Raw genomic sequence first — 26,078 nt, 5'->3', positions numbered from 1 at the left:
TATATGGGTCAAAGTTAGACCCCTTTCTATATTAATGGTATCACAGCGTTAGGGCCCAAAACAAGCTTATCCCCTGTGGTTCAAATCAATGGACAAGCAAGAAACAAGATTACCACCAGCCGTACATAATACGTCCTTGAAAAGCTAATATAGGGTGTTTTTCTTACACCATGATTTGTAGAACTTGGCTTCAAGTAGTATCAGCAATCCTCAGGGTGTGACATACTTTCTTTGGATCGTAAAAACAAGACAAACCATGTACTCTATACAATATTTTCACATGGCATAAGGTGTATGTGTACCAAGTTTGATAGTCTCTGCCCCAACGAATCGGTCTGCAATCCTGCTGCTATGACCTTGACCTTAAGAAACAATAGGAATCATTCACTTGGCAGAAAGTGTATGTGTACAAAGTTTGACGGTCCTAGCCCCAACAGGTCGGTTTGTATACTGTCTACAGGGTTTTCCTTCCAAGTGATACTTTGACCTTGAAAAATGATCGGCATCTTCCTCATATGGTGATCAAATGTACCAACTTGCAATATCTTTGAGCTTACGATCCCATGGGGATCCGGGTTAGAATAGGTTCTAGTATCCCCTGCTTGTCGTAAGAGGCAACTAAATAGGGCTGTCCTTCGGATGAGACCGCAAAAACCGAGGTCCCATGTCACGATAAAGACTCCTCCCTGTTCAATGGCCATACGAGCATAGGCCTAAATTTTGCAGCCAGCAGTGGTGACGTATCCATATGAGTGAAATATTCTCGAGAGGGACGTAATGTTTATTATACAAATACAAATATTTATTGGCACAAACACAATTACAATAATTGGCAAAGGCCCATTGAACATCAATACATAATGTTTACATAATTTTTATGTAGTTGAAAGTAATTGACTTCTGTATTCAAAACAGTCTCTAATAAATTTCACAGTAATTTTAAGACTTTATGTATATCACTGTTAAAATTTATTTGTAACATGTATCTTTCATTGTCCAGAGTAATATTTTTGTGTGTTATATTATAAATGTTTCTAAGGTAGGTGTTTCTTAGCTTAGAATAAGATTTACATTGAAAAAGAAAATGAATTTCATCTTCAATCACACCATTATTGCAAGCATTACAACATCTTTCATTCATTGTTGTGGAATTATATCTACCACTTTCTATTGCAAGTTTATGTGCACTTAATCTAATTCTACTAAGAGAGGATCTCTCAGATCTTTTTCTGAGTAAATCAACATATGGACTTCTTTTTCTTGTGTATAATTTTTTTAAATATAAAATTCAAGTTTTTTTAAACCGAAGATTGTTGATGATTACTCCTGGGGGTACTGGTCAATGATTCTGTTTTATGTTTCGTAAAAGATGTTGAATTGAATCTTTATATTTTGTAATGTTTGAAAATCCCAGATTATCTAGAATAGAAAATATTTTCCTGGTCCAAGTGTTGTAATCACTTGTGGATTGGTAAAGTTTAAAATCCAAAGAGCCAGACGTTATCAGATGATTCCAATATTTAATAGTTGAGAATGAAATTTTGGAACAAAGTGGTAGTCTATCAAGTTCTGCTAGACAACCAGCATTGGATGTTTTATAGTGCACTCCAAGGATATCTTTAATAAATTCTAAGTGAAATTTTTCTAGATTTGAAATATCTTTAGATGAGAGATCCACTCCCCATATTTCACTACAATAAAGAAGAACTGGAAATACAATAGCATCAAAATGTTTTTCTAAAAGTTTACATGGGTTATCAATACCAACGATTCTTTTCATTCTAAAACATGCTTTTCTGGCTTTTTCAATAAGCATTGCTGTTGCTAAGTTAAACCTCCCATTACATTTCATCATAACACCTAAATAACAGTATTTTGGTACAATTTGTATTGTATTGCCATTAATAGTAACTTCATTCCCTTGAGGTTTGCCATTTGAGTTAAATATCAAAACTTTAGATTTATCTACATTGACTTGCAGTTTCCAGTTTGAACAATAGTTACTGAAAATATCAAGGCTGTTCTGTAAACCACTTTTGCTTTCAGAAAAGATTACAATATCATCAGCATATAACAGACAATTTACATGATTGTTTACTTGTACAGGATCACATTTATATAAAGGTCACATTATAGGTGACGCATGCCCATCGTCAATCAGGGAACACTTTTCATTTTTTCACCATGGGTCACACTAATTTTTTTCAATATCAACTTGACACAACATAAATGGCCATAGAAAGTGAAATCAAAAAGCACTATTCATTCTTTAAAGAGGATATTGATCGCAACATTATTATTGCAACATCATTTTTTAATTTAACAAAGGAACCCATGGTACACAATTTTTTTGTTAACATTTGCATCACAGCTTCGACACTGACGCATCGCTTCAAAAGATTGTTAGCATTCCAGTGATGTTTTTTTTCTTTCTGTTTTGGTTGGGAGATCAGGATCCTGTTGATTGGAAACTAAATATAATTAACATTTTAGGGTAAGTCATTTTACAATTCTGCATTCAATCTTTTAGTGAATTATTCATATTCTAATTTCAGCACGACTTGCACTATGAAAACAGTTCATCATAGAATATACACAATTTCATTTTGAAATGGCTAATTTGTGTAATTATGCATAGGCAAATTCTAGGTTTTCTATTATTTATTGTGAATTGCCCTTTCAACAGATCATTATTGTTTGCACACACGTAAATGTTTTTCATCTTTTTGGAATTCTTTGCGTGATATTTATACATCTTATTTTCTGATAGAATGTAAAGAATATAGTGTAAAGAATTTCAAAAGAATGCATTATATTTTCTGATAGACATTTCCATGAGTGAAAAATTCTCGAGAGGAACGTCAAACAATATACATTTGACCCGCACCTATACGAGCGTTTCGTGAAACATATTGTCGTCGTAATACTTACGATTGCGATTTACGTCTGACTTCTTAGAACTCTTTTCTCTATGGAGGTAGATTTAAAATTAATCCTACCATGGAAAGAAATATCCATTTATTATTTTCTTATGGTTTTAAACATATCCTTATCGTCTGCAGTAACCCGTGCTAGTTGTCAACAAAAATAATGGAAATTTTAAGCCCGATCTCTAGTGTAACGTAAAGAAAATTCCTAGAATGTTTAAACAATTGATAGGATAATTTTTATTCACTTTCATGTAACTAAAATTTTGGAAAAAATGATATAAGAAATAACAAAAGATTTACATTTTAGAATTTTAAATGTCAAGTAAACTATGTTCAAAGGATTAACAAACATCATATTTTATACTTTAAATTGTCTTGATTTGTACTTTTTATCCATTATGACATAATGTTGCATTCATGCTTATATGTGTAAGGATTATTCGTTGTGTATTCTATGGTTTTTCTTTTAATTATCAATTGTAAATTTTAGTATGTTGTACAGCGCTTTAGAGTATTTTTAGATAAGGCGCTATATAAGTGTACTTTTATTATTATTATTATATAAAAGAGAAGAAAATGAAATGATATTGATAAAAAAAAAGGATAATAAAATGAAAATAAAATTGCACACAAGTATAGGAAATTTTATCCTGCATCAAACCATGGATATATGTACATGAACTCCGGCGTTTAATCATTGTTGTAAAATACGCTATAACGCTAATGACATATCTATTTCCCACGGGGTTACACTTTATAACAAGGGGTCGGAACCCCAAGGATCCGATAATGACCCATCCCTTTTCTGTGTATACATATAGGTCTAGTTTGTATGTTTAATTTCTAACGACCTTCATAAAACTACAGAAACGTTCCACTTGCAAAATTGGGATTTTAACCCCTCTCCCATAACCAAATCATGTTATCATATTTTCCTTAACACTTGTAATGTTTATCATTCGAATGTGCATGTATTATGCAGTTAGTCAATTGCATCAAAGGTATTGATCCGACGGGAAAAAATAGCCGAGTACGTCGAATCGCAACCTTTCAGATTGAAATAAACTGTTTCTGAACATGTCTATGAGAATTACTTGAATTCTGCCTAATGTTAAATTTACATGTACACTAACGGTGATGCAGGCACATGAAGCAATACCCCCTCCCCATATCACTTTTCTAACAACTGTTCTCGTTATCAGTTCATGCAAAGTTTGATATATGGACTACCCCCCCCCCCCCTCACTTTTTAAAATATGAATTCATTGCCTTTACATTTACTTCAGCAGATTGGTCACAGGGGCTAAGCCCGTTTTGGACCCGAACTCTGTGATACAATGAATTTACTATATCTGTGGTATCACAGAGCCCGGGCCCAAAACGGGCTTGACCCCTGTGAGACTGGCATTTCTGTGGTTGTGCGTAACAAAGAAGGACAACTCTAATTGATTTGAGATTCGGGCTCGGACTGTACAATATTTTTGTGCAAAAGCAGACTGCAAGTCATTGTGCTTGTTTTCTTCCTACAAAGTATAAACAAACTAATTCAAGTAAATACTACCACAAAATGATCTCAGGCGGGGCCAGCATGGTGGCCATATTGCTCATTAACGTGCATGTAGGAGCACTTACGATAACCCTAGACCACTCGTACGGTTACGATCAATACTGATCGTAAATCGTAACTTTTAGTGAAACGGTCGTACGTGCTACGTTCATATTTAAGTCTACGTTTACGAACTACGATCGTTTAGTGAAACGGCCGCCTGTCAGTGACCTTTTGTTTACGTGTGCGCGTTGTCGTTTCCGGGTGTAGATTGCGTCATCAATTTCGCCGTAGTGTTTACAAACATATATAGAATATGTCTTCAATTTTTTTTTGCCGAAAATGAACTACTAGAAGGAGAGCATGGAAAAAATCAACACGAGCACCCCAAAAATAAGCCCATTTACGTATTACTTTTTCAAGCAAACCTTCAAATTAATATAAAGTATACCAAAAGTCTAAAATTCTACACAATGTTATGTTATTCATTGACGTTTATTTGCACATACTGTTCGGGCTAGGACCCTCAGACTTTGTACTCATACACTTTATGCCAAGTAGAGGATCACGCGGCCTTTCACCCCCAGACCCCTCATAAAGTGGCGCCCCCCGTAACAGCAATTCCTGGATCCGCCCCTGATTTTGTCATCAGAATTGAATTCAATGAAAATTACCCTGGTCTTATATATGTCAGGGGGCCTCCGTGCCCGAGTGGTTAGAGCATCGCGCTTCAAATCACACGACATCTCACCTCTGTCAGCGCGGTTTCGAATCCCGCTCGCACCGGTAAGTGAGAAAGTTTCCCAGTTTACTTTCGGAAGGTCGGTGGTCTCTTCCCAGGTACATTGTATCTGGATTCTCTCTTCCATCAATAAAAACTGGGGGCCACCATGTAACTGAAAAATTGTTGAGTGTGGCGGAAAACATCAATCAACTTATTGTTTCCAAAGGTCAAGGTCATAGTACCAGGATGCAGACCGATTCGTTGGGGGCAAGGGCCATTAAACATGGTACACATACATCTTATGCCAAGTGAAAATATTACACAAAAAGTACATGATTGGTCTTGTTTTTTCGATGCAAATAAAGTATGTCACACCCTGATGATTGCTGATACTACTTGAAGGCAAGTTCTACAAATCATGGTGTAAGAAAAACACCCTAAATTAGCTTTTCACGGGTATACTATGTACCGTTGGCGGTACTCTTGGTTTTTTTTGGGTTGGTTTTTTTTACGGAAATAGCTTACAAATAAAGAGTTTCTCCCCATTGTCGGATATTAATCATCCGTCAAACTTTAAGCAATTGTTATGTATATATTCAAATTTGTATCATTTTTAAAAAATATGTTTACCCTATCCATGGCTAGCAAAACCCCATTCTTCGCTCCTTCAACAAAATTTCTCCAAATGCCATATTGAATCGAAACTGTGCATATAAGTTTGTTAGAATAAATCCATGTTACACCACACGCCTTGTGATTGGGAGTGGTGGCGTGCTCCTGTAATCTAGCAACTTGTACATGTAGGTCAAAGTTGGTGGCCTTGGGTCATGTACCCCCTCCCACCTTATTTAAAATGTTATCGTCTCTGTTACGTATCAGTAAAAAAAAAAAAAACCAGGTTACAACAATGCAATGACTGCTAGCGCGGATCTATTTGATGACTAAGATAAATTCCTCTTGGTGCTTATTTTGGGACTGCTGCTGTCCCCAAGTCCCCGCTTTTTGTGGTCATGATCTCATTTTAAGGAGAACAATTGCTAGAAACATTGTTGATGTCCTGATTGGTGTTTTCCCAATTTCAGGTTCTGCAGTTGTGTATTTCTTTGTGAAGGTCTGCAAAATTGTCTTTAGGGTTCCAGTAAGTGTGATATAATCCAGGTTAGAGATCAGTAGGATCAAAGATGAACTTCAATGAAGAATTCTGAAATGTATAAATCCTAATGTTTTTTTATTATTAGATATATTATAGTAATTATATTCAGATATGATGTATCCATTGTCTGTAGATTGCTCAGTGCTCCTGTGATGAAGTCATCATGTGATGGACAACACCTACTGCCGAGGAGAATAATCACTTCCCAGAGAATGAATCCAGAATGTCTTGCTGTTACTGGAACAACAGTAAGTGTTGGACCAGGTCGTCTGCAAGTCAAACAGTAGACATATGACAAAGTAGTCTATAGAAGGGACAGGGTAACTGATAGTGGACTCAGACATGTTGAATTGTCAGGTTACAGGTTTTGGAAGACTGAATCTTCATGACTTTTCTTTGTCTTTACAGTAATGGTGTCTATATTTATTGCACAAAAAATCATGTGATTTGGCATCTACTCCAGCAAGCTAGAGGTTCACGGCGATATACTTTTGACTTGAGGCCGCGTATATAAGGGACGTTAACTAACTTGTTGAAGTAATTTGGCATCCACGATGAATGTTTTTCTCAGTAATTTCCTTATTCCACTTTCACATTTCTTCCTGTCCTTTGGTTTTGTCCTTTTGGCGGGGTTGCACAACGTGCACCCAGCTTATACAACGGTGAATGTTGGGCGGGCGTCCCTGTAATATAGTATCTACTTTGTGTAATCAATTCCTTTCACACCTCTGACTTGACATTCCTCAAACTTTGTACAGTTGTTATGGACACATTGAAAAAGTGCAGGTGTCTTTTTGAAAGTGATCAGACATTTTTTGAAAAATGTACGTGTAGTTGAACTTTGTAATTTTTTAAGCATGTCTCGTTACGTGTAGTTGAACTTTGTAATTGTTTAAGCATGTCTCGTTATGTGTAGTTGAACTTTGTAATTGTTTAAGCATGTCTCGTTATGTGTAGTTGAACTTTGTAATTTTTTAAGCATGTCTCGTTACGTGTAGTTGAACTTTGTAATTTTTATACCACCCGAACGAAGTTCTGGGGGTATATAGGAATCACTCCGTCTGTCCGTCCGTCCGTCTGTCTGTGCAGATTCGTGTCCGCGCCATAACTTCTTTGTTCTTTGACTTAGGCATACCATATTTGGCACACAGGTGGATCACCATGAGACGATGTGTCGAGTACCTTCATGACCTCTACATGACCTTGACCCTTGACCTCAAGGTCAAAATTAAAGGCACCGCCTCGGTGGTCGAGAGGATAGAGCGTTCGCCCCGCATGCGCAATGCCCGGGGTTCGAATCCCGGCCTCGACATACCTAAGTCGTTAAAACAGGTAGTGACAGTTCCATCGCCAAACGCTCGGCATCAGATGTGAATGTCACGGGTCCTCGGAGATGACCTTAAAAACGGATGACCCGTGTCACAGTAGGTGTGGCACGCTAAAGAATGCTCAATGGCCGTAAGCGCCGAGCATAGGCCTAAATTTGAAGCCCTTCACCGGTCTTGGTGACGTCTCCATCTGAGTGAAAATTTCTCGAGTGAGACGTTAAACAAGATACAATCAATCAAAATTAAAGGTTTTTTACAATGGATTCGTGTCCGGGCCATAACTTCTTTGTTCTTTGACATAGGCATACCATATTTGACACATGAGTGTATCAGTATGAGACAATGTGTCGAGTACCTTCATGACCTCTATATGACCTTGAACTTTGACTTCAAGGTCAAAATTGATTATAGGGTTTTGACATAGTCATACCATAAGACATGGGTGTATCACCATGAGACTATGTGTCATGTACATTCATGACCTCTTTATGACCTTGACCTTTGATCTCAAGGTCAAAATTATAGGTTTATGCCATGGATTTGTGTTCGGACTATATCTTCCATTTTCTTCTACAGAGCCATACCATATTTTTATACTCGGGAAAGAGGTAATTTATACCTATTAACAACACCCTTTGGGAGATTGGGGTAAGCGGAGGGTATTCTTAGTGAGCATTGCTCACAGTACCTCTTGTTTAAGCATGTCTCGTTACGTGTAGTTGAACTTTGTAATTGTTTAAGGATGTCTCGTTACGTGTAGTTAAACTTTGTAATTTTTTAAGCATGTCTCGATAGAATTTTGTAATCAGCTCCTGTTACAGCATTTATTTGACATCCTTCATACCTTACACAGCTGTTATTGAACCATTGAAGATGTGCATGTGTCTCTTTGGAAGTGATCGGACATTCTTCATACCTTACACAGCTGTTATTGAACCATTGATGATGTGCATGTGTCTCTTTGGATGTGATCGGACATTCTTCATACCTTACACAGCTGTTATGGAACCATTGATGATGTGCATGTGTCTCTTTGGAAATGATCGGACATTCTTCATACCTTACACAGCTGTTATGGAACTATTGAAGATGTGCATGTGTCTCTTTGGAAGTGATCGGACATCCTTCGAAAAATGAACATGTTAACCTTTTTGATTTATAACCATGGCACCTACTTTGTGTAACCAACTCCCATCACAGCTTTTACGTGACATTTTTCAGACTTTGTACATTATAGCTTTTATAAAAACACTGAAGATGTACATGTGATATTTTAAAAGTATTTTTTTCTCTAAAAATTCTACGTTTGATATATCATTTTTCCAGTATCTTTTAGAAAAAGGTTACCCACATCATCTGACTTTATTATAAATGCATACGAAATTCTGAAGCATCTCTAGGGTAGACTTTTAAAAAGCATTACATGCATATGTAATTATCTACCACAGTTCATATTTATTTCATCTGAATCCATGCACTGCTGTCTCTATGATAGATAACATATTTTAAACCAAGGCGACAATTTCTGTTCTTGAATCGATTTTTCGTTGTTGCATAAAATGCTTCGAATCCTTTGTCTCTCATCAGACACCTTCTTAATTCTACAAACACACAAATCAAATTAAGTAGGACGGTTTGGTTCGATGAGTTTGGTTTTTACTTTGTTATGCAACATGTTTACCGTAGAAATGTTTCACAAAACAGGCGCCGCGGGTTCGAATCCCTCTCGCGCCGGTAATTGAGAAAGTTTCCCAGTTTATTTTCGGAAGGTCGGTGGTGTCTTCCCAGGTGTATCTGGGTTCTCTCTTCCACCCTAAAAACTGGGCGCCACCAGATAACTGAAAAATTGTTGAGTTTGGCGAAAAACAGCCAAAAAAAACCAAAAAAAAAACAGGAACCTAGGATCAGAATTGGGGGGTGGGGTGGGTGACTGCCGCCGCCCCCCCCCCCCCTTTTTAACAACTAAAATAAATAAAAATATGTTTGGTGACTCCCCCATCCATCTTTTTTTAAACAAGTAACATTTTCTGTTATTTTTACGTATAGATGGAAATATTATTTTATAGGAAAAGTGAATGATAAGAATGTAAGGTCGAAGTTATGAATTGAATCGCTGTAACGATGGGTGCCTCCTTCTATAAATCGGAGCCTCGAAATGGTTTTTATAGGTCACCTGAGTCACTCAGGTGATCTATTGTTGTTGGTCTTCGTCCGTCAACAATTTTACATTTTTAACTTCTTGAAAACTACAAGGACAATTGTTACAAATTTTGGTGTGAAGCATCTCTAGAATAAGAATATAAATTGTGAACTTTATGACCTTACCACCCCTGGGGCTTCACGGGCGGGGACAAATATGTTTTTCTCTACTCGCACACATGCGGGAGAACAAGAGTACCGCCAACGGTACATACATGTAATACGCCCGTCAAAAGCTAATGATTTATAGAACTTGCCTTCAAGTAGTATCAGCAATCATCAGGGGTGAAATACGTTCTTTGCATTGAAAAAACAAGACAAATCATGTTCTCTCTATGTAAAATTGTCACTTGGTATAAGATGTATGTGTACCAAGTCTGATGGTCCTTGCCCAGACGAATCGGTCTGTATCCTGCTAGTACGACCTTGACCTTTGGAAACAATAGGCATCCTCCACTTGGCATAAAGTATATGTGTACAAAGTTTGGCGGTCCTTTCCCCCAACAGTTCGGTCTGTATACTGCCTACAAGGTTTTCCTACTAAGTGATAGTGTGACCTTTGACCTTAAAACAATAATTGGCATCTTCCTCTTATTATGGTGATCAAATGTACTAACTTCCAATATATTGGAGCTTACGGTTCGGTTTGTACCTTGCCTACAAGGTCTTCCTACTGTGATGATTCAAACTTGACCTTTGACTTCTAACCTGGAAAAACAATAGGCATCTTCCTCTCATGATGATGATCAAATGAACCAAATTGCAATATATCCTGGAGCTTACGGTTAGGTTTGAATCTTGCCTACCAGGTTTTCCATCTAAGTAATGCTACGACTTTGACCTCTAACCCCGAAAACCAATAGGAATCTTCCTCTCATCATGGTGTACAAATGTAAAACTTATATGGAGACGTCACAAAGACCGGTGAAGAGCTTTTTAAGCCTATGCTCGGCGCTTACGGACATTGAGCAGTGAGGGTTCTTTAGCGTGCCACACCTACTGTGACAAGGGACATCCGCTTTTAAAATCATCTCCGACGACCCGTGACATTCACACCTGATGTCGAGCGTTTGGCGATGGACCTGTCACTACCTGTTTTAACTACTTGGGTCTCTCGCGGCCGGGAATCGAACCCCGGCCCTCCGCATGCGGGGCAAACGCTCTAACCTCTAGACCACGGAGGTGGGTTGGGGGTTGTATCGAAACATTTGACTGTTGTTTATGTATTTCTAAGGACAGCATTCTACAGCACGAATTTGTAAATACTTTCGGATTCATTATGGAAAACACATTTTTAGAATGTACATTTTGTTCTAAGTTATTACTGCAATTCGACATAAATCTGACGAAATAGTAAATTGAATTGTATTTGATCTTAATATAATTGCAATTATTGCAGGGCAAGCTATGCAATTTAAGTTGATTGAAACAAAATTTATGTTTCAAAAGATTGAATCACATGTGAAAATCATATTCCAAACGAAAGAATACACTTCACTATTAATACACCATCTCAGAGTGGACATGTATTTATTTCTATCTTATAGTACGCCGAAATTAACTTTTCAATAAAATTTATATAATTCTTTATGCATTGTATACCATGAAGGGTGTGGGCGTTGTTCATGCGTACATTTCTTTCTTTGTTTTACGTTGGTGCATAGACATTTCGATTCCAGTTAAGTGTTTTATGTTAAAGTCCGGCTGTTAATCCACAGCAACATTGCAGCTCTGTTTATTTCCATGTAAATCATAACAGAAAAACATGTTAGGTGTGAAAGATTGTCATTTATTTAAAACGACGAAAAAATGTGCGTCCTAAAAATAAATACAGAACGACTTTGGCTGGGAGACATACCCATATCTTGACTAGAAAGGCAATATATTAAATTATTGCACAACAGCGTTCTCCCAGCCACAATATTGTTACAAAACACAAATGCGATAAAATACAATATGAATCTTTACTGGAAACAAAAGTGGTGCAAACTTTGTTTCTTGCATGCATGAAAATTCCATAATTGACTTCAGGTTGATCTAAACAGGACAATCACAAGCAAAAGTAAATATTTCTTGAAATCTCATTGACATGTAATATGATCATAAACATTTTTGAACTAGTTACAATGGTAGACGGACAGAAAACCACAGGACAAAAAGTTACAAAATCGGTAGGACAAAGTCACAATGGCGACTTTTGACCAGAGAGGATAAAAGGTCACAGGACCAAAAGTTACTTTGTTCATGCCACATTTGGCACTTTCGATTCATTATTAAGTAATGATAATAATAGAAGGAGAGAAAAAAAACCAATTTGTATAGCAATTATATTATGACTCCACTTACTACTTGTTTTGACAATAATCTGGAGTCAAAATAAGCTCTTTTTTTTTTATAATTCTGACATCAGATTTTGTTTTGACAATCATGTATGTAGTATTGTAAACCAAATTATCACCGAGATTATTTTATTCGAAACCAATAAAAAATCTTTCTTTAAAAGTCCAATTCATACTTTACAATAAATATGATAAAAGGAATAAAAATTTAATAATTGTTATTAAGTTATTATCATCTAAAAATCAAAGCTTGAAATTAGAATAAATTCTTACAGAAAATATAACATTTTACCTTTATGTTTTCCTAAATTTACAAAAATAACATTTCCCCCAAAAATATAACAATCAATATTTTCTTATAAATGTTAAAGTCACTTGAATATTTATGTGTTTTGCTTTCTTGAAACTTATATGAAAAAGAAAAAGCCTCTAAATCACCAATGGAAATGTTAGCAGAATACTACATGTACATTAAATAAAAGAGAAAAAAAATCTTAAAACGTAACATTGTATGGTTTGATTTGAACATATTATTTTTAAAACTTTTTAAAAATTGTATGTATATATGCGTAAAACAAAATAGCGTAAATAAGAAACACTTATTTTCTTTTATAAGGTGTGTCATTATACGCAATCTCAGTCATTCAAATATTGCATAAAAAGATATTGATACGGATATCCGGGCCGTATGGGTTAAAAGGTCAACGGTAAGTCACACCGCGGCGGTGTTTACAAGTTCCTGCAGAGATTTATCGCAAAAAAGGATTAATGCACCGCGGAGGGAATGCATAATTAGTGTTGGGTCTACTGTACATAGTAGAGAGGCAAAATATATTTTTGTGCACATGCGTTCTGTATATACATGTACATGCTTCTCTGAGTTCATAATAATGTCTAAACGATCAGCAGCTGCTATGCATTTATCCGAACAGAGACATATATATCTGATCCGAACTAGGAAGTTTAAGAGTAATTGAGAATAAAATACCACCAAAAAAATCTTGAAATTCACAATTTTTCTCTACTAAAAGAATCAACAGCCTAATTCATATATTAAGTTCTTCTTGATATGATAAGTTTAATGTATACCACTGGCTAATAGAAACAAAATAAACGCTTTTATCGTCACCAATCAACTTTCACTGGTATTAAACTGACGTACATAACTGCATCCCAAGATGGCGGAAGAAGAAACAGTTCAATTAGAATAGCGATGTTTTTGTCTTTTAGAAAGCAAAGTGAAATACACTTCACGAAAGAGGATGTCTATTTATATCAATAGTTCACAATTGTACCCAAAGTCTTCATGATACTATCCCGAATTTGCTGCAATCGGTATTTGAAATACGTAGATTGATGTACCTAACTTTCACAATATGATGTACGTAACTTTCCGATTTACACATAAAAGATGTACGTAACTCAAAAGATCTCCATTAAATTTTTATTCATTTGTTCATTCATAAAGCCCGATAAAATGCCTTCATCAAATAAAAATTACATGTTAAATAATGCTACCAACATGCAATCAAATCAAACTTTCAATTTAAGCTCTTTTAAGAAGATTTAGGAACGTTCTTTCCTATCTATGATGTAGTACCTATAATGCTACCAGTGAAAGATCAATCAATCAAAAAATGGCACAATCACTGATAAACTTCATTCAAAGTACGCCACAAATATTCTTCAACGGTAACCAAACTCGTTAATGTATGAGCAAGTACAGCATCGACCGTGTTTTTGTAACAAAAGGATAAGGGACCGGTCATTTAACTTGGTTGGTGGGGGGGGGGGGGGGGTGGGGGGGGGGGGGGTGGGGGGGGGGTTCGCGACAGAATTTTTTCCGCACTCAGCGGGCGACAATTTTTTTTTTTTTATTAATTTACGCTTCACGACATTTTTTTCCAGTTTAATTTTACATTACTTTTATCTGGGACTTCTATTAGTGCAAAACCTTGCTTCAGATAATTTTTTTCCTATTTTTTCTGCGCCAATTTTTTTCCCGTCAGCAACAAAATTAAAAAAAAAAAAAAACATAGCCCCATTCCGCAAGTTACATGGTTGGTCCTTAAGCAATATGAACAAAAAGTATTTTACACACACCGAAAAATAACAGATAAATCAAATGAATGTGATAGTATGATCGGTTTGTCCACTTTATCTATTCTACGATTGCTACTTTGTTAATATGGCTATTCTTTTTGCTTTTTTTGATCAAGATATACATGTAGCTAAAAAGCAAATTTATATATATTCATTGGTTATAAAATTGAATTTTCAGACGAATTTATGTGTTACAACTGCACAACGGTCTCTTCAAGTCCAAATCAGATCTTTCAACAGATTTTTGTTGTTGAAAAAATGTAATTTTATATGAAAATTTCGACGTGTTACAACACTTATGTATATCATGCATATGCAGACGAGAACGCGTGAAATTATATTAAAATAATATATTGAAGGTAATTAATTTGTATTAATTATACTCGGATAAAACAGACTCTGGAGTTTTGAAGATCACATGAAAAATTTCCAGGAGAGTTAATTCCAGCAGAGTAATTGAGTCTACGTAGTATTGCAGCAAAAGAATACCAAACAAATTATGTTTGTCAACATATCCTAAAGAAATACCTGGTAAAAACATCCCCCAAATATCTATGCACATTTTTACACCCCTTCCCCGCCCAAAAATAATAATAAAGAATTACTGAAAATCTACATAACCTGAAAAATATAAAACATCTTAAAATCAAGATCTTCTAAGCTTGTGAAACATTCATACAGGTTAATGATAATGATATAAATTTCCCCTTTAAATTTTTAACCCCTTCTAAATACCAAGAAAACCAACCCCAAAACATCCATTTTACATACCCCCCCCCCCCCCCGACAGAAATACTACGGTTTTGTTGGACCTCCAAAAGACACCAAAATTCAAAAATTGTCCTCCCAAGAATAGGCATAATAGTCTTTAAATGGTACAAAATTTGGAGTAACCCCCCCCCCCCCTTTCCCTGTGTGCAGCATCTGTTCGTAACAAATATCTCAAGAGGTTATAGAATGATGGTTTTTTGTTTTTGTTTTTTATCCCTAATGGCATTCTTTCTCTGCCACAAAGTATGTGCATTACTTCTCTGCTTATTTAGCTGCTTAGAAAGCAAGCTTTAGGATTGTCGAAGTACGAGTGAATTGCACAGTTACGTACATCCTATAGGAAGATTACGTACATCAACCAAAAATATTTTAACGAGTTACGTACATCACGGGTGTTTTTACACAGGAGTTTAACACGTCCATTCAGGAGAAACAAACGGATTTTACCATTCTGAACGATAAAGCGTTAAGAAATACACAAACTTGACTAATTAATATCACTGAATAGTTGATAGGATAAGATATAATCTAAATTGAAAAATTACCCGTTTCTTCCTCCGCCATCTTGAGATGTACGTAACTGCAGTTACGTACATCAGTTTAATACCAGTGAACTTTTAAAGTAGGAAAACATTCAGAACATATTCACATTCTTTGAACATTGAAAAAGGCAGACACAACAATTATAAAATGCAAGAAGAGCGAGACTTTATAAATTATATGACCATAATGATATAAAAGATGAGTTTCATTTTATCCTGAAATGTCCAATTTACATGCACATTGATTTGAGAAAGAAATATATTTACAAGTGTTTAAATTTCTATTACATAAAACCAAGTGTCTTTAAATTGATTAAGCTTCTTAGTGTAGACAATACTAAAGAACTCAATAACTTGGGGAATTTCTGAGTACAAGCTATTAATTAAAGGGGCATTAGTGCTGGCAACCATTTTCTTTCAAAATCTCTTAATGACACAGGAATATATAATCAATGACTAATAAAAACATTTGTTTTGTACAAAAAGAAAAGAAACCCATAAAACTACATTAGATAACTACTTTTAGTGTAAAGAAATATAAATCGAAGCAGGCTACTGACAAATAAATTGATGTTGCAGGGGTTACAACAGTCTCGTTTAAAATCAGCATTTCGAAAATTCTATTGTCGTTATAACAATATAGTTTGCCAATACAACCTATCATTGAGTCAAATGCTGTCTGACGTGTTTCATGCCGATTGTTAGGCCGTTCTTGGCACACTGATTTTGACTACGGATAACTCAGTTTACATGGTCAAGATATAGGGCTCACGGCGCGTGTGACCGGTCGACAGGGGATGCTTACTCCTCCTAGGCACCTGATCCCATCTCTGGTATATCCAGGGGTCCATGTTTGCCCAACTCTCCATTTTGTATTATAAGATTGATCGCTGTTCGTTATACATGTATTCACCTTTCATAAGGAATATGTATAGTCTAATTATCTAATCACCAAAATTACATATTATTCATGTACCGGTTTTGCGGGTAAAGGTGTTTAAAATAATTAAATACAGGTTTATTACTGACATATATATTGATTGATTGATGTTTTCCGCCACACTCAACAATTTTTCAGTTATATGGTGGCGCCCAGTTTTTTATTGGTGGAAGAGAGAACTCAAATACATTGTACCTGGGAAGAGACCACCGACCTTCCGAAAGAAAACTAGGAAACTTTCTCACTTACCGGCGCGAGCGGCATTCGAACCCGCGCCGACAGAGGTGAGGCCGTGTGATTTGAAGTGCGATGCTCTAACCACTCGGGCACGGAGGCCCCCTGACACATATAAGACCAGGGTAATTTTCATTGAATTCAATTCTGGTGACAAAATCAGGGGCGGATCCAGGAATTGCGGTTACGGGGGGCGCCACTTTATGAGGCAAGGGGTGTGTGGGCCGCCTTTAGGCCCCCAGTGGGTCCAAGGCGAAGCCCTGGTGGGAGCCCAGGGAGCGAAGCCCCCGGAAGCTCCTGGATTTTACAGGGCTTGAAATGTGTCTCCTATTTAGTCATTTGTACTGTTTTCTATGATTTTTTATAAGGTGAAATTAATGACGCAAATATTAGGGGTTTTTGGAAAAAATTAAGTTATCCCATCAAAGTAATTCAAGAAATAGAATCGTCCGTTATGAAAAAATTCAAAGAAAACTGTAGAACATCAGTGTAAAATGTGAAACAGATGGTTTTCAGTGTAAAATGTGAAATATAGATGGTTTTCAGCGTTAAATGTAAAACAGACGGTTTTCTGTGTAAAATGTGAAACATAGACGGTTTTCAGTGTAAAATGTGAAACTTCGTTTAACTGATGAAGATAAAGGGCTCACGGCGGGTGTGACCTGTCAACAAAGGATGCTTACTCCTCCTATGCACTTGACCCCTCCTCTGGTGTGTCAAGGGGTCCGTGTGTGCCCTACTTTTATTCAGGTATTCTTTTTAGAAATTGTGAGATTGATCACTACTCTTCGTTATTTTGACTTTTTCACTTTATGCGTCCTGACGCGTAGTTTGCACATTAAGGTAGCTGGCAACAATGCTGCCCCTTTATGACGTTAGACATAGCACATCCATATCACTTTTCTGCAAACGTGTTAGCAAATCGATGTTATTTTTCTAATGCATGTGACGCTCTAACCAATGAAAACCATTTTTTCTAATTATACAATATTACAAGATACATCACTGTTATTTTCATCATTCCGACCGATAAATCAGTTGACTAACAGCATTATGCTTTGTAATAACAATCCGAATAAAGTCCTTTACTAAAGATAAATGGTGATAGTTGAAAATGTTACGATTATGAATTGCAGAATTTGATGTTCAGAATTAAAATTAATTTTTTAACAGTTTTCTTATATCTCTACAGAAAGAGCGAATGTGCCGGATTAATAAGGGGAGATCGGCCAGGATTATTCCACCGATAAATATAAGCAGGAAGGCCGCGCCGATGTAACCTGTGAACCTGGCAGATGGTCGATCATCATTAGCGCTGACCTTCTTGTTTATGGTGGATGACAAATTTTTAATGTTCACTTTAAGAAGATTCTGGAGATGGACCAACTTCTGGCTTAATTCATTATATTGTTCGAGCTGGTTGGTTTCATTCCTCCAGTATTCGATTTTATCGTAGTAATCACACTCGCAGGGACACATGGCAACTGCAACAAGAGACACAATAATTAAAACAAATCTGGTTGTCAATTTTACAGTATGGTTCTAAACTGTTTCTATACTAAAGAGAAGTAGAGGGTTATCATTACCTAGATTTGTGTCTTTAAACTTGTTTGTTTACATGTGTATAACAAATTGATTTAGTTTAGAAAGAATCAGTACTATCCGTTATTTAATCGATTATAGAGAAAAAGCTGTAAAATCCCCAAATATCAGAAATAAATGTGTTTTTGTAACGATACGTTATATTGTTCATATTGTTATACTTGGAATGGTTGTCTGTTCCACTGAAACCCCAAACGTTGTGCGCGTCGTCGTTGTTGTTTGTTGCGTCGTTGTTGTTTGTTGCGTCGTTGTTGTTTGTTGCGTCGTTGTTGGTTGTTGCGTCGTTGTTGGTTGTTGTGTTGTTGGTTGTTGCGTTGTTGTTGGTTGTTGTGTTGTACTCTCAACAACTAGTGCAAATCATAACAAGAAATCTTTTAAAAACATATTTGCCTCCGTGTGGCAATATAATGAATAGGATCAACTTTAAATTTAGAATGTCTGTAACGAAATCGAAAAGTATGATTAGGTTATTTGCTAGTCAGGGGCAACCACAGTACTAAGTTTGATCTCTATCAGGATAATGGTTCTAAGGATAATAATAAGCAAACTTATTATATCTAGACTGAATCACTTTATGGCATTGTAAGATTTAAGATGAAAAGAAGTCAGACCTTTACAAAATGATTTTAACTAAGGACTACCCCGTTTATCTGATCAATATCTAGTGCTTACGGCAGGTGTGGCCCGTCGACAGGAGATGCTTATTACTCCTAATAGGCACCTGATCCCACCCTGGTCCGTATTTTCCTTACTCTTAATTTTTTATTCTTTATAGGAGTTGTGAAATGTGACAACTGTTCGGCATCTTCACTTTTTCTTATGACAGATTTCTATGTCAAAGGGCCAAAACTCAGCAAAGACTTAATGGACTGCAAGAATATTTGACCGTGATCTGTAACTTGCCCTGTGGGGCAATGTGCTTAACATCACATGGATATCTGCAAGCATGGCAAAAAGTGCAATAAACTGAGAATTTGCATTAATATCGAAGCCCAAGCACCATTACACAGCAAAAACTCAATTGATCGAAACAAAATTTAAAAAAGATCTGCAATTCTTATGGTATAATAATGTACCTAATATCATATGAATACCTGTAAGTATTTGAGTTAAGTTTTCAACGTTCAAAGAGTCATAAAATGTCAATGGAATGGTACACAATTCGAAATTAATCTGTAAATTGTCATGGTAAACCAATATACTACATGTAAAAACGTACGACAGCTGAGTTTCTAAGTTCAAAGGCCAATGGATCGGGACACAGTTCGAATGTGATCTGAGACATGCCATAGTTGGTTTGGTTTTATACTGTTTAACAAGAATTTTTCACTTATAAATGGAGACGTCACCATTGCCGGCGAAGGGCTGCATTTAGGCTTATGCTTGGCGCTTACGGCCTTTGAGCAGGGAGGGATCTTCATCGTGTCACACCTGCTGTGACGTGGGGATTTTATTTTTGCGGTCTCATCCAAAGGACTGCTCCATCTAGTCGCATCTTACAACAAGCAAAGAGGTACATGTACTGAGGACCTATTCTAACCCGGATCCTCATGCCATGGTAAAGCAAGGTACCAAATATCAGACGAAAATATACAATGTGGAAAACTTCTTTGCCGAACAGACGTACGGAGAGTGTGCAGACCTTAAGTCCCCTCCGGCTTCGCTGGTAGTGAACTAACAAGCCACTTCTTAATACGATAAGAGATTGTAATCCGAAAAAGGGGTTATAACTTAGCAATAGCGAGTAATATGTTAGCCTAGTCCCCCTCTCCCCTCATGGCGGCGGAAAATTTAAAAATTCATTTCAAACATTGTGAATTAATATCAAAGTTGTTTTCAATGTGTAAAAACTTTAAATTTTATTTTAAGTTTGATAGTAATACATTATTATGTATTAATACAAAATTTAGGCCTATGCTCGGCACTTATGACTTTGGAGCAGGGAGGGTTCTTTATCGTGTCACACCTGCTGTGACACGGGGCCTTGGATTTTGTGGTCTCATCCGAAGGACTGCTTCATTTAGTCGCCCCTTACGACAAGCAAGGGGTACTGAGAACATATTCTAACCCGGATCCCCACAGGCCCTGTAAGGTGGGGTGGGGGTGGGGAGGGGGGGGGTCGGAAAGAAAAAACAGTATATGAATTTGCTTATGTTTCTATATATTGCAGAATTTTTTACATCCTGCAAATCTGCTTGATACTATTACTATTTAGATATAATAAGAATTTTATTCTTTGATGGGATGAAATTTAAGAGATGCCCTGCATGTATCATATATTGGATGAATTGTATGCATGTATAAAGAGGGTATGCAAATAATAAGACTCGGTGAATCAGTCAAGTCCTCTGGTACCATTTGTAAAATGAACTGCATCGAGATTATTGCCAATGAATAAAACATCAAAAACAAAAATAACTAACATCCTACGGCAATGAAAATAAAACCAAGTAACAGTGAATAGATAAGCCATTACAGTACAATTAATAATAAATGCAGAATGGTGTTGGTGAATTGTGTTCGTAATACTTAGTAATAACCTCAGCAAAAATTTTACCTGCCACTAATTTTGTGCATCCAGGGGTGTCTGAAAATAAAGAAATTTTAATTTGCATATCTATAATTTTGAATTAATGAAGTTTGCTAGAATAACTCGGAAATTATCAGTTCCTTTAAGAAACATTGTTTCAAAGTACCAAACTATCAAAGTTGTATGTTATAAGTTGAATCAAAGTTTTACCACATCGAACAAAGTTTTTACTGATTCAAATATTTTTTTATCATCATAAATATCATTTTATTATACATAATTATCTTTTTTTTTTAAAGTTTGAAAAGAAACTTTTTACAAAAGCATCGACATTTTACTGTGATGTATATTAGATCAGACTATCAAAGTTTATCTAATACAAATCAAACTTTCACGACAGTATACATGTACACATATTCCAATATACGAAACGAAGTATTTACTTTGACAAATGCAGGTTTGCTGATGTAAATTCAAAGTTTTAATCCAATATATCTGCAGTATATTATGCTGTAGTTAAGTTTTTACTTGTATTCGCAAAACTTTTAGGATGATGACCCACCCCCCCCCCTTTTTTTTTGTTTCTATAGTTAAGTCAAAACTTTCTCTACAGAAACCATTTTTTCTCTAGAAAATCAAGGTTCTTACTTTCATTAATCAAAGGTCGAATGTTTTCAATACAAATAAAATAATCATCAAAGGTTATATAATCTTCCGGTACCAATATAGTAAATCAGGATTTCTAAATATTTATCAATTAAAATTAATTACATTATCATTTTTCAACTGCAGCTAACTAAAGTTTCAAAGTTTAACTATAGTCAATCATTGTTTTATTGTACATGTGCTATAACACTATAGTCAATCATTGTCTTATTGTACATGTGTTATAACATTATAGTCAATCATTGTCTTATTGTACATGTGTTATATCACTATAGTCAATCATTGTCGTATTGTACATGTCTTATAACACTATAGTCAATCATTGACTTATTGTACATGTGTTATAACACTATAGTCAATCATTGTCTTATTGTACATGTGTTATAACACTATAGTCAATCATTGTCTTATTGTACATGTGTTATAACACTATAGTCAATCATTGTCTTATTGTACATGTGTTATAACACTATAGTCAATCATTGTCTTATAACACTATAGTCAATCATTGACTTATTGTACATGTGTTATAACACTATAGTCAATCATTGTTTTATTGTACATGTGTTATAACACTATAGTCAATCATTGACTTATTGTACATGTGTTATAACACTATAGTCAATCATTGTTTTATTGTACATGTGTTATAACACTATAGTCAATCATTGTCTTATAACACTATAGTCAATCATAGACTTATTGTACATGTGTTATAACACTATAGTCAATCATTGTTTTATTGTACATGTGTTATAACACTATAGTCAATCATTGTCTTATAACACTATAGTCAATCATAGACTTATTGTACATGTGTTATAACACTATAGTCAATCATTGTCTTATTGTACATGTCTTATAACACTATAGTCAATCATTGTCTTATAACACTATAGTCAATCATAGACTTATTGTACATGTGTTATAACACTATAGTCAATCATTGTCTTATTGTACATGTGTTATAACACTATAGTCAATCATTGTCTTATTGTACATGTGTTATAACACTATAGTCAATCATTGTCTTATTGTACATGTGTTATAACACTATAGTCAATCATTGTCTTATAACACTATAGTCAATCATTGACTTATTGTACATGTGTTATAACACTATAGTCAATCATTGTTTTATTGTACATGTGTTATAACACTATAGTCAATCATTGACTTATTGTACATGTGTTATAACACTATAGTCAATCATTGTTTTATTGTACATGTGTTATAACACTGTAGTCAATCATTGTCTTATAACACTATAGTCAATCATAGACTTATTGTACATGTGTTATAACACTATAGTCAATCATTGTCTTATTGTACATGTCTTATAACACTATAGTCAATCATTGTCTTATTGTACATGTGTTATAACACTATAGTCAATCATTGTCTTATTGTACATGTGTTATATCGCTATAGTCAATCATTGTCTTATTGTACATGTGTTATAACACTATAGTCAATCATTGACTTATTGTACATGTGTTATAACACTATAGTCAATCATTGTCTTATTGTACATGTCTTATAACACTATAGTCAATCATTGTCTTCTTGTACATGTGTTATATCGTTATAGTCAATCATTGTCTTATAACACTATAGTCAATCATTGTCTTATTGTAGATGTGTTATAACACTATAGTCAATCATTGTCTTATAACACTATAGTCAATCATTGTCTTATTGTACATGTCTTATAACACTATAGTGAATCCTTGTCTTATTGTACATGTGTTATAACACTATAGTCAATCATTGTCTTATTGTACATGTGTTATATCACTATAGTCAATCAATGTCTTATTGTACATGTGTTATAACACTATAGTCAATCATTGTCTTATTGTACATGTGTTATAACACTATAGTCAATCATTGTCTTTTTGTACATGTGTTATATCGCTATAGTCAATCATTGTCTTATTGTACGTGTGTTATAACACTATAGTCAATCATTGTCGTATTGTACATGTCTTATAACACTACAGTCAATAATTGACTTATTGTACATGTGTTATAACACTATAGTCAATCATTGTCTTATTGTACATGTGTTATAACACTATAGTCAATCATTGTCTTATTGTACATGTGTTATATCGTTATAGTCAATCATTGTCTTATAACACTATAGTCAATCATTGTCTTATTGTAGATGTGTTATAACACTATAGTCAATCATTGTCTTATAACACTATAGTCAATCATTGTCTTATTGTACATGTCTTATAACACTATAGTGAATCCTTGTCTTATTGTACATGTGTTATAACACTATAGTCAATCATTGTCTTATTGTACATGTGTTATATCACTATAGTCAATCAATGTCTTATTGTACATGTGTTATAACACTATAGTCAATCATTGTCTTATTGTACATGTGTTATAACACTATAGTCAATCATTGTCTTTTTGTACATGTGTTATATCGCTATAGTCAATCATTGTCTTATTGTACGTGTGTTATAACACTATAGTCAATCATTGTCGTATTGTACATGTCTTATAACACTACAGTCAATAATTGACTTATTGTACATGTGTTATAACACTATAGTCAATCATTGTCTTATTGTACATGTGTTATAACACTATAGTCAATCATTGTCTTATTGTACATGTGTTATAACACTATAGTCAATCATTGTCTTATTGTACATGTGTTATAACACTATAGTCAATCATTGTCTTATAACACTATAGTCAATCATTGACTTATTGTACACGTGTTATAACACTATAGTCAATCATTGTTTTATTGTACATGTGTTATAACACTATAGTCAATCATTGACTTATTGTACATGTGTTATAACACTATAGTCAATCATTGTTTTATTGTACATGTGTTATAACACTATAGTCAATCATTGTCTTATAACACTATAGTCAATCATAGACTTATTGTACATGTGTTATAACACTATAGTCAATCATTGTTTTATTGTACATGTGTTATAACACTATAGTCAATCATTGTCTTATAACACTATAGTCAATCATTGACTTATTGTACATGTGTTATAACACTATAGTCAATCATTGTTTTATTGTACATGTGTTATAACACTATAGTCAATCATTGTCTTATAACACTATAGTCAATCATAGACTTATTGTACATGTGTTATAACACTATAGTCAATCATTGTCTTATAACACTATAGTCAATCATTGTCTTATTGTACATGTGTTATATCGTTATAGTCAATCATTGTCTTATTGTACATGTGTTATAACACTATAGTCAATCATTGTCTTATTGTACATGTGTTATAACACTATAGTCAATCACTGTCTTATTGTACATGTGTTATAACACTATAGTCAATCATTGTCTTATTGTACATGTCTTATAACACTATAGTCAATCATTGTCTTAGTGTACATGTGTTATAACACTATAGTCAATCATTGTCTTATTGTAGATGTCTTATAACACTATAGTCAATCATTGACTTATTGTACATGTGTTATAACACTATAGTTAATCATTGTCTTATTGTACATGTGTTATATCGCTATAGTCAATCATTGTCTTATTGTACATGTCTTATAACACTATAGTCAATCATTGTCTTATAACACTATAGTCAATCATAGACTTATTGTACATGTGTTATAACACTATAGTCAATCATTGTCTTATTGTACATGTGTTATATCGCTATAGTCAATCATTGTCTTATTGTACATGTCTTATAACACTATAGTCAATCATTGTCTTATAACACTATAGTCAATCATTGACTTATTGTACATGTGTTATAACACTATAGTCAATCATTGTCTTATTGTACATGTCTTATAACACTATAGTCAATCATTGTCTTCTTGTACATGTGTTATAACACTATAGTCAATCATTGTCTTATTGTACATGTGTTATATCGCTATAGTCAATCATTGTCTTATTGTACATGTGTTATAACACTATAGTCAATCATTGTCTTATAACACTATAGTCAATCATTGACTTATTGTACATGTGTTATATCGCTATAGTCAATCATTGTCTTATTGTACATGTGTTATAACACTATAGTCAATCATTGTCTTATAACACTATAGAAAATCATTGTCTTATTGTACATGTGTTATATCGCTATAGTCAATCATTGTCTTATTGTACATGTGTTATAACACTATAGTCAATCATTGTCTTATTGTACATATGTTATAACACTATAATAGTCAATCATTGTCTTATTGTACATGTGTTTTAACACTATAATAGTCAATCATTGTCTTATAACACTATAGTCAATCATTGTCTTATTGTACATATGTTATAACACTATAATAGTCAATCATTGTCTTATTGTACATGTGTTTTAACACTATAATAGTCAATCATTGTCTTATAACACTATAGTCAATCATTGTCTTATTGTACATGTGTTTTAACACTATAATAGTCAATCATTGTCTTATAACACTATAGTCAATCATT

At 34.6% G+C, this 26,078-nt stretch overlaps 1 protein-coding gene, 1 long non-coding RNA gene and 1 pseudogene across 3 annotated transcripts in view; 1 reads left to right on the top strand and 2 right to left on the bottom strand.

Annotated features, from left to right (window-relative positions):
* Nucleotides 1–804: 804 nt before the first annotated feature.
* On the bottom strand, nt 805–2,294 carry LOC125660250 (uncharacterized; annotated as a pseudogene).
* Nucleotides 2,295–2,372: 78 nt separating this feature from the next.
* LOC125659812 (uncharacterized) lies at nt 2,373–18,544 on the top strand. 2 transcript variants are annotated; one of them, XR_008798469.1, is made up of 3 exons: nt 2,373–2,494; nt 6,487–6,601; nt 18,002–18,544. It is a non-coding gene; the product is annotated as an uncharacterized LOC125659812 (long non-coding RNA). The 2 variants fall into 2 exon arrangements; XR_007364229.2 differs by lacking the exon at nt 18,002–18,544 and adding an exon at nt 8,535–9,572.
* The window catches only part of LOC125660249 (300 kDa antigen AG231-like), a 25,608-nt gene continuing 17,313 nt past the window's right edge, over nt 17,784–26,078 (bottom strand). The window contains exons 4-6 of the mRNA XM_056148777.1: nt 20,969–20,998; nt 18,573–18,758; nt 17,784–18,293 (exon numbers count right to left, since the gene is read on the bottom strand). Of these exons, the coding sequence (XP_056004752.1) occupies nt 17,968–18,293; nt 18,573–18,758; nt 20,969–20,998 (542 nt within the window). The 3' untranslated portion in view covers nt 17,784–17,967. The remainder of the gene's footprint in view (nt 18,294–18,572; nt 18,759–20,968; nt 20,999–26,078) is intronic.

The sequence above is a fragment of the Ostrea edulis genome, chromosome 9 (genome assembly GCF_947568905.1).
Source record: "Ostrea edulis chromosome 9, xbOstEdul1.1, whole genome shotgun sequence".
Classification (NCBI taxonomy): domain Eukaryota; kingdom Metazoa; phylum Mollusca; class Bivalvia; order Ostreida; family Ostreidae; genus Ostrea; species Ostrea edulis.
This window is presented reverse-complemented; position numbering and strand designations above follow the sequence as displayed.